Source organism: Plectrocnemia conspersa, unplaced genomic scaffold, assembly GCF_051122295.1.
Source record: "Plectrocnemia conspersa isolate PC_06_02 unplaced genomic scaffold, ASM5112229v1 ptg000010l, whole genome shotgun sequence".
NCBI classification, from domain to species: Eukaryota; Metazoa; Arthropoda; class Insecta; order Trichoptera; family Polycentropodidae; genus Plectrocnemia; species Plectrocnemia conspersa.
In genome coordinates, this window is record NW_028277174.1 from 24,875,508 (window position 1) to 24,891,962 (window position 16,455).

The 16,455-nt window shown below is 33.1% G+C and overlaps 2 protein-coding genes across 5 annotated transcripts; one reads left to right on the forward strand and one right to left on the reverse strand.

Moving 5' to 3' along the window:
• Positions 1–1,900: 1,900 nt before the first annotated feature.
• Positions 1,901–8,918, reverse strand: LOC148231125 (nucleosome assembly protein 1-like 1). 2 transcript variants are annotated; one of them, XR_015811178.1, is made up of 10 exons: positions 8,771–8,918; positions 6,461–6,549; positions 6,091–6,271; positions 5,864–5,997; positions 5,610–5,737; positions 5,381–5,544; positions 5,176–5,323; positions 4,940–5,112; positions 2,436–4,790; positions 1,901–2,373 (listed from the first exon to the last, which is right to left on the reverse strand). XR_015811178.1 is itself a non-coding variant. In XM_088195774.1 (10 exons), the coding sequence occupies exons 2-10, from the start codon at positions 6,544–6,546 to the stop codon at positions 2,236–2,238; spliced, it is 1,287 nt and encodes a 428-aa protein (XP_088051900.1). In that variant the 5' UTR covers positions 6,547–6,549; positions 8,771–8,918; the 3' UTR covers positions 1,901–2,235. The 2 variants fall into 2 exon arrangements, 1 of the variants encoding a protein (XP_088051900.1); XM_088195774.1 differs by having other exon boundaries at positions 2,436–2,570.
• Positions 8,919–10,627: 1,709 nt separating this feature from the next.
• Acsf3 (Acyl-CoA synthetase family member 3) lies at positions 10,628–13,648 on the forward strand. 3 transcript variants are annotated; one of them, XM_088195775.1, is made up of 14 exons: positions 10,628–10,871; positions 10,942–11,079; positions 11,144–11,236; positions 11,303–11,476; positions 11,549–11,647; positions 11,712–11,902; positions 11,965–12,107; positions 12,166–12,273; positions 12,339–12,516; positions 12,578–12,670; positions 12,766–12,910; positions 12,972–13,150; positions 13,209–13,327; positions 13,389–13,648. In XM_088195775.1, exons 1-14 carry the CDS (start codon positions 10,757–10,759, stop codon positions 13,459–13,461), a joined length of 1,848 nt encoding a protein of 615 aa, XP_088051901.1. In that variant the 5' UTR covers positions 10,628–10,756; the 3' UTR covers positions 13,462–13,648. The 3 variants fall into 3 exon arrangements, with proteins under 3 accessions (XP_088051901.1, XP_088051903.1, XP_088051902.1); XM_088195777.1 differs by having other exon boundaries at positions 11,568–11,647; XM_088195776.1 differs by lacking the exons at positions 12,972–13,150; positions 13,209–13,327; positions 13,389–13,648 and having other exon boundaries at positions 12,578–12,669; positions 12,764–12,898.
• Positions 13,649–16,455: the final 2,807 nt, after the last annotated feature.

Consider the following 16,455-nt stretch of genomic DNA (forward strand, 5'->3'; position numbering starts at 1 on the left):
AGATTTACCTCTCATTAATGCACAAACAATTGATTTTATAGAACAAAATATTTATTTAAATGCACATATATCTCAAAATAATTCCGTTGAATAGCACCACATTATTTGATTTTTTAATATATAATCGATATTAAATTTTATAATACTGAAGTACAGTCCATCCAAGATATGAACGCTCATCGTCACAGTATTGGTGAGAAAATATAATAGGGTGACCATGTGAAATTACAAGTGCAATTAATTTTTACCTTTCTAATTTAATTTGTGTAAAGTATAAAAAATGACTTTCTTACTTATTTTTATACATATATGGGGGCCAATATAGATTTGTTATGGCCAAAACTGGTCGGCGCAGAAATAGCGGTGTTGTGACGGCTCTCTCTCTTCCGGCAAGCTTGTAAGGGTTCGGACGCGTGCCGTCGCGCGTCCGCCCCATTCTAACCATGTAAACACCGTTAACCGTCAAATAAACATACTACTGCAGCGGCTCAATCTGTGTCTCATTGCCACCCGTCACCACCACCACCCCTAAACTGGTGACCCCGACGTGATCCTGAGCACACATATGGAGTCAGACGAAAAATGGCAGACACAGACGCCGCTGCAGTACAAAAAGCCGAGCCGCTGCAAACCCACTTGCTGCCACCCCGCCGGAGCTTCCCTGGATCCGGACTCGAGCTGGCGGACCACCAAGACGATGGGCCTGCGCCTCCGACCATGAGCCGCCATCGTCAGCCGCCGCCGCCGCCGACCACGTGACCCAGGAAGCATCCGGCGCCACCACGCGCCTCCAGTGAGAAGCCACCGAAGTGCTGCCGTAGACCAGGCTCGAGTGGACCACGCGTGACCCGTCACGCACCCGTAGGGCTACGCCCCCGCGACTCCGAGCTCGAACCGCATGTTCGGGGCCCGTCACGCGCGCGCCCTGTGTAGCTGCACCGACGCACCACAGGGCCCCGAAAGGTGCTCCCGGACATGCCCGTTCTTCTCGCGCCCCCTGGAGCCCTACGCGCCGCCCGGGTCTACACGTGTTCCACTCGGCTTGGAGCGAAGCACGCCGCGCGTCACTGGAGGCCGCGCCGCCACACCATACGTCACGACTTTGCTACTTTTGCGCCGCCAGCATTTAATCAACAGCAGCGCCAAGGCCCCCATACCTCCCCCTGGTTATAGTTCGCAATTGTAAATTGCTAGGGCCGGAGCCGTATGGGGGCCAATATAGATTTGTTATGGCCAAAACTGGTCGGCGCAGAAATAGCGGTGTTGTGACGGCTCTCTCTCTTCCGGCAAGCTTGTAAGGGTTCGGACGCGTGCCGTCGCGCGTCCGCCCCATTTTTGTAATGTAAACCGTAACCTCAAATAAATATACTACTGCAGCGGCTCAATCTGTGTCTCATTGCCACCCGCCATCATCACAGCCCCTAAACATATTAAACTCAAAAACATGAGAGCAGTTTGTTATCACTCTCCAGGTTGAATATCTGTTCAATATAATATTTATAAAAATACCAATAGAATATTACAGGAATTGTTTTATTGATTACAAAATACCACAACATGACAATAATTTATAATAAAAATATAACACATTATAATTTTTAATTCAATTTCCAACGTATGGTCACACTACCCTTAAAACAGCCCTGATTTAGTATTGGTAATATTCTCCTATCGGCGTAAACAAATTCGCAGAAAACTGTGTATGTATGCATGCATACACACACCCTTATTTCCAACACAACGATGACGAGCACTAACATCTTGGATGGACTATACTTAATGTAGGTTGAAATTAAATATTAAAAAAGATATAAGCATTAATGATGGATATCAGAACTGAATTCTAGGTCAATTCAGTTTCCAGTGTTCCAGACATGATGACCAAATAAAACGACAAGTATATTGTATTTCAATGTTTTATTCATACAAAATGAAATATAAAACATATTCCAAGCATAAAAAATAAATGAAAGTATCAAGTTTTAAACTTATGCCAAAGCTTTATTTTTACGGTACATAAATTAAAAACAGCAAAAATACTGAATCGTAATAGCATCTTAGTGTAAACAGCAGTAATCAATATATATACATACATAAAAAATGTGTGATTTTTTACAATAACTGAATTTTACTCATTATGGCATTGTTTGTCATCACGCGAAGAGTTGACGAAGCCTCTCCACTAATGTAGGAAAAATATTTTTTAACGGTCGTTACATTGGAATAGTGTACGATTTATTGTTGTTTGCATTCAGCTGGATTTTGAGGGTTGGCACCGCCCTCTACCGGCGCAGCTCCTTGAGCGCCCTTGTTGCCGCCGGCCTTGCGACCAGTACGCTTGGGCTCCTTGACAGCTTCATCGTTCGACTCATCCTAAAATCAATATGTAAATGTGAATTTCCATACTCTTATGGTGTTGAGATTTTGTTTATTACATTTGTAGACGGATGTCTAGGCCCTCTTCCTCTGCCAACACGTCCAGCTTTCTTTTTATTGTTTCCTTTATTGGCAGTGACATTCTCTTCTTCGGAACTCTCTTCTGAGCTTTCTTCGTTGATTTCACTCTCATTCTGCAATAAATGTGATTTTTTCAAAATAAGCACATCCTCTTATTAATTTATAAAATATAATTGAAATCCACAATCATAGATTTAAAAAAATCGAAGTTTATTTGGAATCCTATAAATGCATCGTTATTTTAAGAATGTCATATTAACCGTTTGGTTGCTATAATAATTTTTTATACTGTGGCGAGAATTTCTGAATTTGACGACATCATCGAGTAAAAAAAAGCATGATACATTTATAATATACTATTTGCTTCAGAGTAAAATAACATTTTTTTGAGCATATATTTTTTATTATGTAATACATCAATCCGAAATGATTAGGCAACCAAAGGGTTAATGTTTTAAATTAATAATCGTGCACTTGTTAGAATAAAATCTTCTGCTTTGTCCACTCTTATTTTTGTACGAGGTAAGCTGAACAAGTGTTGTCAAGGATTAACAGGGAAGAGGAGGGGCGAAACAGACAACTTTTTTAAAAATAAATGACACTGGTTAATCTAGGATTATATCGCATAGAGCAAAAATATTTTTCTACCGATTATGTTATCGCATTAAGTTAACCACACATGTTACAAGTCAGAGTGCAAAACTTTTTTAGCTATTTTCAAGCAGATGGACAGCATGAACAAAAACAAATTACTAAAAAAAAAAGCCGGCGAAACGGTGGGTAATGATATATGATGAATCGAGAGTATTCTTTGAAAATTTTATTTTCCTTAGTACATCTTCTGAAGATTTCACATCGTTTTATAGTATACTATATTATTTTCAGAACCATTCAGAATCACTGAGAAGGATCTGAATTTCTTAAGAACATTATTGATAGTACATACTCGACAATTGACAAATACTTGATAGATAATTGTTGAAAAAAAAAATGGTATTTGATCAAAGATAAGGATATTTATTTCACTACTTCTATATAGATCTATTATGAAAAAAGCAATTAAAAATATTACAAGCACATATCACAATTCTTAAAAAATAAAAATGTGCTTTAAAATTGGCATAGTTTAACCCTTTGGCTGCCGAAATCCGATATAATTCGCTTTTGTTACCAAAGTAAGAACTACTGGATTTTGTCATCATTGAAGAAAGAACTGGATGCATTTTAATGCTACGGAGGAAAATAACATTTTCTCCGAAAAAAATTACTGTTGATAATTAGACAGTAATTCTCAAGGCTCGGCTACCATAGGGTTAAAGGTTGCTAAAATTAACTTATATCTTAACTAGAGAGAATAATCTAGATGAATTTATGGGAAAAGGCAAAGATCAAGAGAAAGAAGAATAGCAGAAAAGTAAAAATAATTCAATCAAATCAATGATTCAGGCTTAAAATCTAAATGACAGAATCTGATTAAATATAAATGTAGTAGAGCTGTTTCGAAGCCCGTTGATTAAATATTTTAACAATACTGATTATGTGTTATTAAATATTATTTTACATTGGTTAGCATATTATTAATTTATACCGTTAACATATATTTTTTCATTAAACGTATAAAAACTTGCGAATAATTTGAAAAAAAAAACAGTAGTGGTATGAATGGTTTTATCATATGTGGCTAGAAATACATTCTTAAAACAACCAATTTTATAAGCGATTAAAAAGAACCCTAGATAAAGGTAGATTAATCTTATCAACAATATTGTACGTAAATTTTATTATGTACCAATTAAAATGAATGCCTTTTATTGTGAACCATAAAATTGCATTTATAAGCGCATAGTGCGAAAATAGCTCACCATTATGTGAAAAAAGAAATAAATACGAACATAACACGTGATTGAAAAAAAATAAATCAAAATTTCCCTAATCAACTTTAATTCGTAACTTAAAGCAAATTATATTTAAATAATCATATTGCATACAAACAAAAAGTAAGTAAAAAGTATAAAATAACATAAGTTTATTATAACTATAAAAGATGGATAAATTAATATTTTATTGTCATAGTAACCAACGAGTAAATTTAGTAATTTTTTCCACATATACCTCGTGCGTAAAAAAAAGTTCAACTCCAAATTGTGCACATTTAATATCAATATAAAAATATATATTTCAAGTTATTCGCAATACATATATAAATTAAGAGTATTTCGATCGAAATGAAGTAAACAAATTTGGAGTTATTATGTATGTAGCCAGCTGATGGAAGTCGGCCGCGTACTGTATATATTTTTTTAGTCTACTTCATTATCTTCTTCTTCAGATTCCTGTAAAACACAATCGCAGCATTTCAATAATGCATCCACGACAATATAACAAGTTGGTTACCGAATCGAATAAAATTTAACCATCTTTCTTTTTAGTGAAAATTAATAAAACAAAACTCTATAATAAATATTCAATGCAAATGAATTACCTCTTCCTCCTCCTCTTCTTCTTCATATTCTTCCTCGTCGTCCAAGCCTTCACCAGTGAACAGCAAGACGGCGAACGGAACAACTCTTTCGCGGATATAATGCCCAATTTCGAAATCTGTAGACAATAATTGATTGGTGCTCTCCGCTACTTCCGTAGTAGGATCCGCAGGCACTACAAAAATAAAAAATTTGAGCATTCGAGTACATCTAGCAATATGAGCAATTTAATATTTACATTCGGGCGGATTGAAGAAGTTGAAGAACGAATCGGCTGGAACGGTTTTAACAACGGTACGAACCGATCCTCTCGATTTATGCTTCTGCCTTTTCTTTACCGCCTTTACAGTTACGTTCTTGTCTTTACACCACATTATGGAGCAGCCCTGAAAATTAAATAAATGAAAAACATATACTATAAATGTTATTTAAAAAAAACTTACAATGCATTTATGTATTTCTGGTCCCTCGAAATCGAAAGGATGATCATGATCCGGCTGACACTTCATGTTATATTCCTTAGTGAGAACGGAGTTAGTAAAGTATTCGTTGGGCGAGAACTGGAATTCTAGCACGAATCCCATTGGATCCTTTTCTAGCATTATAACTGTGGAACAAAAAACATTATTAAACTATAAATTAAAAAATTTAACGTCAATAAAAATTACATACCCTTGATATCTTCTAAATGGTTGAGGATGGGTTCGTCGTGTTCCTGAACCATCTCACATAGCAAACTAACATTCTTAAAAATAGTTAACCAAAATCCTGGAATTCCTTTAACATCTTCATCCTTTTTCCTGCAATATATATAATAATTTAAATTTATATTCAAGCACTAAAGCCATTTGTTTCCTTTGAGTTGTACAGAAAATCATAACAATAATCTAAGGTAACAAATGACTTGAATATGCAGTGATATTTACTCGACTTCAGCGGGAGATTCATCGAGTTTAGTCTTCTCTATTCTTTCAGTAATTGCTAATTGTTCTTCAGATTCACTCTCCCAATGACACTCAGCGTCAGTTGGTTCATAACGACCGTTGATGATTTCTGCTCTCTATATTAATTAAATATAATATAGTTAATAAAAAAATATTGTACTTTCTTTTCAGAATAGAAACTCATATGCCAAAAATAAAATAATAAAGACCTTATCCAAATACGGATAGTAGAGTCGCATATATTTGACTTCCAACGCGTGAACTTCCATATAGAAAGCCGCATCCAAGTTGGTTACGGACAATTGGAGGTTTCTAAGAGCGTTGACTCTCCGTTTAATTGCCGGAGGCATGTCTTTGGGCTCCATTTCGTTCATCGAAGAATCCCTTTTTCTGCAAAATAATAATAGATTAATAAAAAATCATTTTTTATGCTAAATAAAAATCAAACCATGCAAAAAAACTTTGGATAGGATGCAAAATATAAATAAAAATACATATGGATTAGGTCGTGGAACTTTTGCAAACTTCACTGTATTTACATTTATTGCCCAAAACCCGATAAAATAAAAACAGGCAAACCTTGCATCACCCCGCTTGACAGTAAATTCTTCTTCTTCGCTGGACTCCACGTCACTGTCGCCAGTCGATCTTTTATTGGAGCTCATTATCTGATGACATTGATTTACTCTTTATTTTTATTAATTTTGAAATCGAAACTCTGACGCCGATTCATTATAAATACAGTGAATTTTTTGTTTGGTTCTTGTCGGGATATGTAAAATTAAATATGGTAAAATCGTGCACAAAAACAATAATGGATAAAACAAGCGGTTATAAATAAAACAAAAAAAATGTTCATAAACATACTTCAATATTTATCATTTCTACCAAAAAGTTCATTTGTGTAACACAGTAAAACCACGTTAATTCAATACCCATTGTGAAAATTTGCTGGTGATTCCGATAAAACATTAACGTTTTTCCGGTGATAACGATTTCAAGCTAAAATATTTATATTTTATTCATAATAAATTTGAGGTAAAAAAGTAGTATTGGACACCATGCAGACTATATATAAGTGATGTTCTTTTGTACCATTTTCATTCAATAAAACATGATTTAAGAAATTAGTCAACTTTTTATTTGACACATTCTCACATTTATTTCTTTCATGGATTGAATATTATCATGTGCAAAAATCAGTAATTACTAGTTGGAGCAATACAACTTAAAGAAGGGCCTTAGTTTTTTTTTTAATTTCGATCTACTTTTTGTTAGAAATATTTCCCATCAAAACCAACTCAAATTATTATTTGGGAACAGTATCAAAATCGAATTAGACTTTCTACTTAACACAAATGAATCGCATTGAGGCGAAAAGTTACTCATGTTACTAATTATGCCCACATTTTGAAGATTTACATAATCGTTTTTCTTTTCCAAAGATTTACAAGTGCATACAAATAATCAGTTGACTTAATATTAAATACATTTGTAATTTTTTTTGTTTACATTGAAAAATAACGAAAAGGTTCATTTGATGTTTTCTTATTTTCGATTGCTGAAAAAGTAAAACTTCATGCACAAGACTAGGTTTTTTTTAAAAAATCATTATTTTTCAACTCTTTCGTGAAATTGCTGTAACTTTTAAAATAATAGCTCTAAGTTTGCAAAGCACACCAATTTGATTTTTTATATTTTTATTGCTGACAGTTTTACGATTGACATGAAACTTAAATGACTCAAGAACAATGTTCTATATATCCTTGGATTTTAACCAATTATAATATTGTATAGAATTTAGAAGAAGTACATAAGGCAACTAGTTTTAATCCTACAGTGTCACTCAATTGAAATTCCCAAACATCTGCGATGTGTGAGAAATGCAAAACAGCGTTGCGCTTAAGATTAAAACTTAAAAAAAATCATGTATATTGAAATTCACTTTTTTACCTTGAAATGTGTGCCAAAATGCATAATGATGCAAATATGAATAAACTGTATTTTTAGCTAATAAAATAAAAATATTTAATATGAAGCATAAAAAACAAAAAATCGTACACTGTAGGATTAATCTATTCATAATTTTGAGAAATTGAGTTAGTTATGTGACCAATGCAACAGTTGTTTTTTTTATTTATGATTCAGGATTAATTTTTTTAAATTAACTATTTTTGATTTATTGTGGTTTTACTGTATATAACTTTGAGCTCGTCGATCAGCCACAAATTGGATCTAAGAAAAAAATTGAATCCGTGCCAAAAATTTATCTGGCCGGTTCGACTTTTATGAGATTTCTCAACGATTAGTGAGGTTTTGGTATAAATTCAAGATAAGCATTTTAATCACATGTAAGTTCAAACGGTTAATTGGCAATATAGATACTAGTTAATCTCGGATCAAAAGAGATCATTGGTTTTGTGTGTCAGAAAATATTTACTTAAAAAGAAAATAAATGAATTAATTTTTGGGGTTTGATCCAATCGACCAAACTTGCCTGCGAACAAAGGATGCGGCGGTGCGGCGTCCGCACGTCTAGTTCGCAAAAACGCGACGCTCTAATTAAACAATTGAATTTTTTTTTTGTGTTAACCAGTTACTATAGTAACAGCGTTCAAGGACGTGTGTCCCAGAGGCGTGGGAACATACGGTCATAGTGCAATCGGAAATTGTGGATGCGCACGCGGCGAGCACGTGGTCGACGTCTGGGCTTGATCGATTGTTTTTTATAAATCTAAAACGACATTTTAACGTCGCAGTGTACGAAGAATGTGAGGTTAGAATCGAAACACGAGGTGAGGCCGGGCGGGAGTCGGCGCCGCTTGGCGCGCTTAATGCGCATAGCGACGCCGGCACCCGTCGACGCGGTTTTCGACGGCAAATAGTTACGTCTGGTCTTCGAGGAGCGATGGTGGACAACGGTGTCGCTGACTGGGAGGCGCCGACGGGTGACGGGACGAATGCGCGCCGCGGGATCGGGAAGTCGATCGGCCGCCGCACTCAAATGTAGTTCGTATTAACGAGAGAGACTCTAAGTAACGAGCGACTGTAACGCGCAATAAACGGACCAATTAGCTTACATTTAAATTAATTTATTGTTAGCTATTTATTAAAAAATCATTTTTCAGTACGATGTAAGTTAAGACATTCAATTTGAAAAAACTAACTAATAACTTCAAATTAAATTGTAAAATATTTTATTAAACAATTACCAAATCCGAGATCATGGTATTTTACAAGTTAAAAACGCAATCAAATGACATTTGATGTTTGCTTGCATGCTTTCTCTTTCTCGCTTTTTTACATATAAAAATTGATCCAACTTCAGTTTCCAAAGACTTTAAAAAAACACAAATTTATGCATATTTTTGGATGTATTTCATTAATTATGAAAAATAATTTTGCGGCGGGTGGCAATTAGACACAGATTGAGCCGTTGCAGTAATGATTTATTGAATTACGAAGTTGTTTACATGGTTATTTAACGGACGCGTCTGAACGCCCGGAAGATTAGGAATTATTTTAACTTTTTTTCGGAGGGGGGAGGGACATATAATATTATTCCGAGGACTTGCAACACCTCTAGTCTAGCCATAGCGAAAAAAGATCTTTTCAAATAAGAAAACGTTTACAATTGTTATATATACTTTTAATCTATTCATTGTTGCTTTTTTATTGTGTGTGCGATGAATGATTGGCGCTGTTCCATTTTGGATTTCAACAGAAAATAAAAATCAGATAAAGCTTCTTGTTGCGTGTAGTTAGTTCTTAGGTCTGAATCCAAAACACGTGTGCTTCTGTAAAAGCTTTATTGATCTCGGCGTGGTCCGATCGTTTTGTAACGACGATCGGAGCCGATTGCTGTCGAATTCGGGGGCATTCCCGAACGCTGTATGACGGCGTTCGCGAACGCATACAAGAGGCGAAACGGGCGTCAACACTCCTATATACTATGCTGTTATCGAAATCCTAGTTTTACTTCAGATGCTTTTACAAGCTTAGCTACGCGAGTATTTAGTAATAAAAACATACTATAAAACCATTAAAAAGGCGTAAAAATGAAGTTAGTGTCTTTCATGTATACGTATTTTTTTGGAAGGGGGTAGGGTGCAATAAAAGTGTTCGTATGAACACACCCTATTACCAATTTTTTTTTTCATGTCTATACTTTTGTTTAAACAGTTTGACTTTAATTAGATGTCATTCTTTAATGTTTTACATAAATTCAAAGGTTTTCAGAATGCTACAAAAGTAATCAAAACGATTTTTTCCTGAAGCAATCATTGTCATAAAATTTAGTTTTTTAACAGTTAAATTGAAGAAAATCCTGTTATGGGTGAGCCAAAAAAAAATATAAAGTTCAAAAGGAACATGTAAGTCAAAACGGATCGATAAGCGCTAAAACATAAGCGGTCAATGCGTGAACCAAAGTATTCGAGTTTGCAGTCGTCCAAGTATTAATATGAGAAATTTAAAAATATCTCATGCTAAAACGTTTGTCGAAACAAAATAATAGTAAAAATCTGAAAAAATAACGGATAAAGATAGGATTAAACCAGCATATTAAATATTTTTTGTAAAGCAACATTTAGTTCTGGTATTATTTATTTACGCATTCTTTTAATTACAATGTAAAATGAAATTTTATAAAATAACTAATACTGTTCCACAGAATCCGCAACTATATATTATACACAAGAGATTTAAGAAAAGTCATAATAAGTTATGTTTGGGCCAAAAGTATTTAAAAAAAGAACTGTCACTTTTAAAATGACGTATTTGTACTATTTTAATCTGAAATAATCGGGCAAATAATAAATAATTTTGTATATTTCGGTATTCAGTGACATTTGACAGCTACAAACAAACTCTATTATGCTAAAGCTTAGAAGTTATTGTTTTCGTCAGATATTCAACAAAAATATTAGATTTGTATCTTCAAAACCACGAGAGGATATTTTCAACGCACTCAATGACGAAATTCAACGAGGTTTATTTCGTTCCATTTTTCCGTTCTTAATAACTGATTAACTAATTCATATTGCTTCTGTTTAATAAAGGTGAAACGATTCCAGTTTATAAACTAGCAGCTATTTATAACGATAAAGTTGCTGTTCAAGATGGTTATGGAGATATCACATATAAAAATTTATTTGATGCAGCCAAATCACTTTCAAATATCATTACGGACAAATTACGTAAGTATCTAAAATTTCACTTTTATTTTTAAATATCTTTATATTTGTTTTTCTTACATTTCAGGTGGTAATACACAAAAAACTATAACGTATTTGTGTCCGTGCGATTCAAGTAATATCGTTACTCAATGGGCGATTTGGATGAGCGGAAATATTGGTGAGATTCCGGAATTAAACATTGTTGAATTTAATATTATCATACATAAGATTCTGTAAATTACAGCGGTTCCATTGAGTCCTCAATATCCGCCCGCTTCTCTTGAATATTTCATGAAAGATTGTGGATCGTCTGCTACGATATGCGATATAAACTATTTGAAAAATTTGCCCAATCAAGATTCAGTCATTCATTTTCCTAGGGAGATAATTAATAACAAAGATTTGACTCAAGATATTGGTATATATTTAAAATTATATTATATATTAATATAAATGGTGTTGTAATAATGTTAGATATTTAAAAAAATAGACTCCTCGTTATGTTTAAGTAATTTTCCAAATGGAGAATTTTATTCCAACAGTGATGCGATGATACTTTATACAAGCGGAACTACATCCAAACCGAAAGGTATAATGAATAATTCAGTTTATAATGAAATTGTTGTATATTTAATTATTATATATTTTTCTAGGTGTTGTTTATGGTTTTAAGCAAATATCTGCTCAAATCGTATCACTGCATTCCGCTTGGAATTATAAATATGGCGATATATTCTTGCACGCTTTACCTCTTCATCATGTTCACGGACAGATAAATAGTGTTTCTGCATCTTTATCTGCTGGAGCAACTTTGAGGATGTTAACGCATTTTGATGCTGCTACTGTATGTTGACATATTTTATAATAGTATATATAAACAATTATTAATTCATTGTACAATTAAAGGTATGGACCAATCTTTTGGGAATGAATAAAAAAGCACACGGAACAGTGAGCGTTTTCATGGGAGTTCCAACAATGTATAGTAAACTAATCGAAGAATATAAAAAAATACTTTCCAAGAACCACAGACAAATTGAATACATAAGGTTTTGCTATTGCCGTATTTAAATTATATGCAAATATAATATCAAAATACTTTTATAGAAATTATATGAAACATAACATCCGTTTGATGGTGTCCGGTTCAGCGCCTTTACCGACGCCGATTTACGAACATTGGTATGACATTACATCGCATCGATTACTAGAAAGGTTTTATATTGATACGCTATTATTATTTTTATTAAATATATTTTTTAATATATATTTTATAATAGATATGGTATGACTGAAATCGGCATGGCCTTGAGTAACGTTTACGAACCGATGTCAGATAGAACTCCTGGATTCGTGGGCTATACGTTGCCTGGTGTATCTGCTCAAATTATCGGAAACGATACTTCAAAAGGAACAGTTACATTAGCGACTTTAGAAACACCTCCTTGGAGTCCAGAGGTATAAAATATAATATAAAGTATTGTGTTTAATGTGTTTCATTCATTATTTATTATTATAGTTAGATTTTCAAAAATATTACTTGCAAATGCAGTCGCAAGTGAATGCCAATAATCTTTTTAAGGACTGTGGATATATGAATATTGAAAAAAAGGTATATTCCTTTTTCGTATTTACAAATGAGTATTATTTTAAACTGAGGATAATCTTTATTGTATAAATTGCTTAAACTATATTTTTTAATACTAGTGTAAAGTAACTTATCATCAAAAGCAATCTAAAACTCCTGTCTCTGGAGAATTACTCGTTCGAGGTCCTGGCGTATTTAAGCAATATTGGAACCGTCCGGAACAAACTAAAGCTGAATTTACAACAGATGGATGGTTTAAGACAGGTTGTACATAAATAATTTACTGATTTTATTTGCATTCAATATATTAACTATATGTTTTTAGGCGATACTGCAATACTCGAAAATGGGCAAGTAAGAATTCAAGGCAGAACATCAATCGACATAATAAAATCAGGCGGTTATAAAATCTCTGCACTCGATATCGAAACAGTTCTGCTAGGTCACGAGTCTATCGTAGATATTGCAGTTTTAGGTTTGCCCGATATTACATGGGGAGAAACGGTAAGCCATTCGATTTGTATTTATACCAATCTTATATTTTAATCATGTTGTTTTATAGGTTGCCGCAGTAATAGAATTTAAATCAGGCTCTTCCCTCTCCTTGAAGGAATTACAGAAATGGGCTCTTCAATATCTACCTAAATATCAATTACCGACAAAGTTATTTCCAGTTGATAAGTATGTAACTTTATATACTCTTTTTTTATTTTTTATATATAAATTATTTATCATGTTACAGAATTACAAGAAATGCAATGGGTAAAGTGAACAAGAAAGAATTAAAAGATATATTGCTTAAAAAACCATGTTGAAAAATTACTATTAATTGTTAAGGAGACTGTGATATTGAAAGATTAATAAATTTGGTTAAGGTCTTGCATTGTTATGCTTCTATAATATTTAATTGTTATGCTGAATAATATATTTTATTTAAAAACAAGTGTTTAATGGAAATTATGATGTGGATACATATTAAATAAAAATGCAATAAAGTTAAAATCATATAATTTTACTAGCACCTGCCATATAAATTAAATTTTCACTACTAAAAATATGTATCTACCAGTGAAAATGTATTCCGATATGATTTCATTGAAATGGTATATTTAAAAAAATATTTTTGGGATAGATTCGAGACTGCTTTTTTAGATTTTCTTTGAGGGATAACCTGAGAATTTCAGGGACGTAATTTTTCAGCTTTTTTTAATATTTATTTTTCATTAAGATTCATAGTATGTATTTAATTAAATGACGTGCATTTTAGAATCATTTTGCATTTATGGCGGAATATTTTCAATTTTCATAAAAAGGCTGTTTTATTTTATTTTGCAAATATACGGGTAAAATATTTTTTGTTTCAATATATATACGTCACATATTGATTTTAATGTAATATTTCTTTGTATAACAGCTCACAAGATCATCATATTTGTTTCGTAGTCTTTTGCCTTTTCTCGAATCTCGTTATCATTAAAGTTGCAAAATATCCAGATGAAACTGAATGCATTATTTATTTATTTTGCTGCATCAAATCTACTTGTCAAATTACTGATAATACGGTCAATAAAAACATTAAATTTATATAATCAGCTGGTGTTGTTGTTGATTCTTCGTTATTTCTTGGCTGACATTCGTTGAATATTTCCTCTCAACTATAAAAAAAAATTCTAATACATAGTAATATAATAAAAAATAATAATAAACCCAATCTTGTCATCTTTCTCAATTATGAATAATGATGAAATGGATAGCTCTCTAACTGACTGTGTTAACGCAAATATAGTGTAAGTTTAATATTTTATAAGGTTCAAAAAGCAATAAAATTAACAATAATTTGCCAACAAATTTTAATACAAACATCAAAAAAATACACCCTGTTACTTTGAATAATAATGCTTATTGTAAAATGGGTGCTTTTGAAGGCAGTGTTCTGCTTCTTTTATCTCTTACGTGTATAAAAAAGGCAAAAGTAACTTATAAATTAAATATATGCATACGCAAACAGAAGTATAGCTACATGTTAACCGTTGCGTGTGCGACTGCCGTTACCAGTACTAGGGCCCTACGAGTCCCACCCTTATGGGCGGGCACCCAGCTTTTGACTGCCAGATGAGCGGGACCCCACCCCCTGTAGTGCTAAATATTTTATTGTCGTTGCATTAGTATTTCTCCCGAGCGCTCGGGGAGACGTGCTCTCGTTTGCTGGCCTGTATTGCTTTGCATTGCGTATCATCCTTGTCACAACACCAACCCCCTGATCTTCGAAGGGTGTATATGTTGCCTCAGTCGCATCCTTGGACCTCGGTTTCCCTCAGGGTCGAGACCTTTGGCCCTGCTTGTGTTACTCTGCTATGATTTGTTCGTCATCAGTAGTGCCTCGCGCCCTACCTAACCCGATAGATCACTTCCCCTCAAGGGTTTGGGTTTTAACCTCAAGAGTTATCCCTCGCTCTCCTACACTATAAATGGCGAACTCCAGCGTGTGGTCGACTGGCGCCAACATACGCAAACAACTAGTTTGTTTCGGATTCATTACTCAAGGTTGTTTTTAAATACATCTTGCAATGAATTTTTTCAGTCGGGCCCCAGAAATTTGCCCCCTCTTGGCAGACCTGCATATAGCCTTGTCACCGCAGCAAAGTAAAAAAGTTTGTTTCTTAGAAAATTATAGGGACACAACTCAATTAGTTTTACAACACTTTTATCAAGGCAAGAAATCCAATTCCGGGATCATGAATGATTTATAATACCAATGAAACCCGGAATTAGGAATTTTTGACTAATATTCTTATCAAGAACAGTTTATATTTTATTTCTAAAATAATTAAAACGAAAATCCGTTTTTAATAAATTTTTTATTGAATTTTTAAAAAATTATATGAACTCATTTGGGAGTAAAATTAATTAAAATACAGATTTTTTATAACACAAAATAAAATATTATGTAATTAACAATATGAACAGCTTAAACGAATAAAAATACAAATCTATTTGAAAAAGGCTCATTTTTAATTTTTTAATATTAACTATTGAAAAATACTTATCCAGCTCAGACTAAAACAAATATAAAAATCGACATTAAAATTAGATTAGTTTATTTAATTATTATATTATTTATATAAATGAAATATACGCACCTTTAATTACATTTATATATTGTCTATATAAAATAGCTGTTAATTTTCATTTGTTTCATTTTATCATTTTTATTGGTTTTGGTAGTTTTGAGTGTTTTCTTTGAAAACGTTTTAATATCTGTTATACTCATTTTTACTTTTTTATTAATAAACTTAATTTTATCGCTTTTTACACTTTTGAGTATTGTATTTTTATTTGGAGACAAATTGAAGCTATCGGAATTTTCTGTTTTGATTGCAAATGATACACAAGGTTCTTCCTTAGAGTCTTTCATAATCTGAGAATACATTTCTTCATCGTTTTTTTCAGTTTTAATATTGCGTAAGTTAAAATTTTTATAGTCCGTTGCAGTTTCTTCCTCATCAGACTTTTTATGAATCCCGCTTTTAATAAAACTGTCTAAAACTTTCTGAGATGCCATAGATTGCCAGACTGAAGACATAGCATTACAGGCCTCGTAAATGGACCATTTGTCATTAAGTTCCATTTCATTGACTATGAAACGGCTGTATTCCTTTTTTAAGTTGGTTTTAAAATCACGAATTATTCCTTGATTCAGTGGTTGAAGAATGCTCTTAGTGCTTCCAGGCAAAAACAAAAACTCAACATTTGGCAGTTTTAATTTTGGTATACGGTGAGCTCTGTTTTTATTCAATATCAACAACATT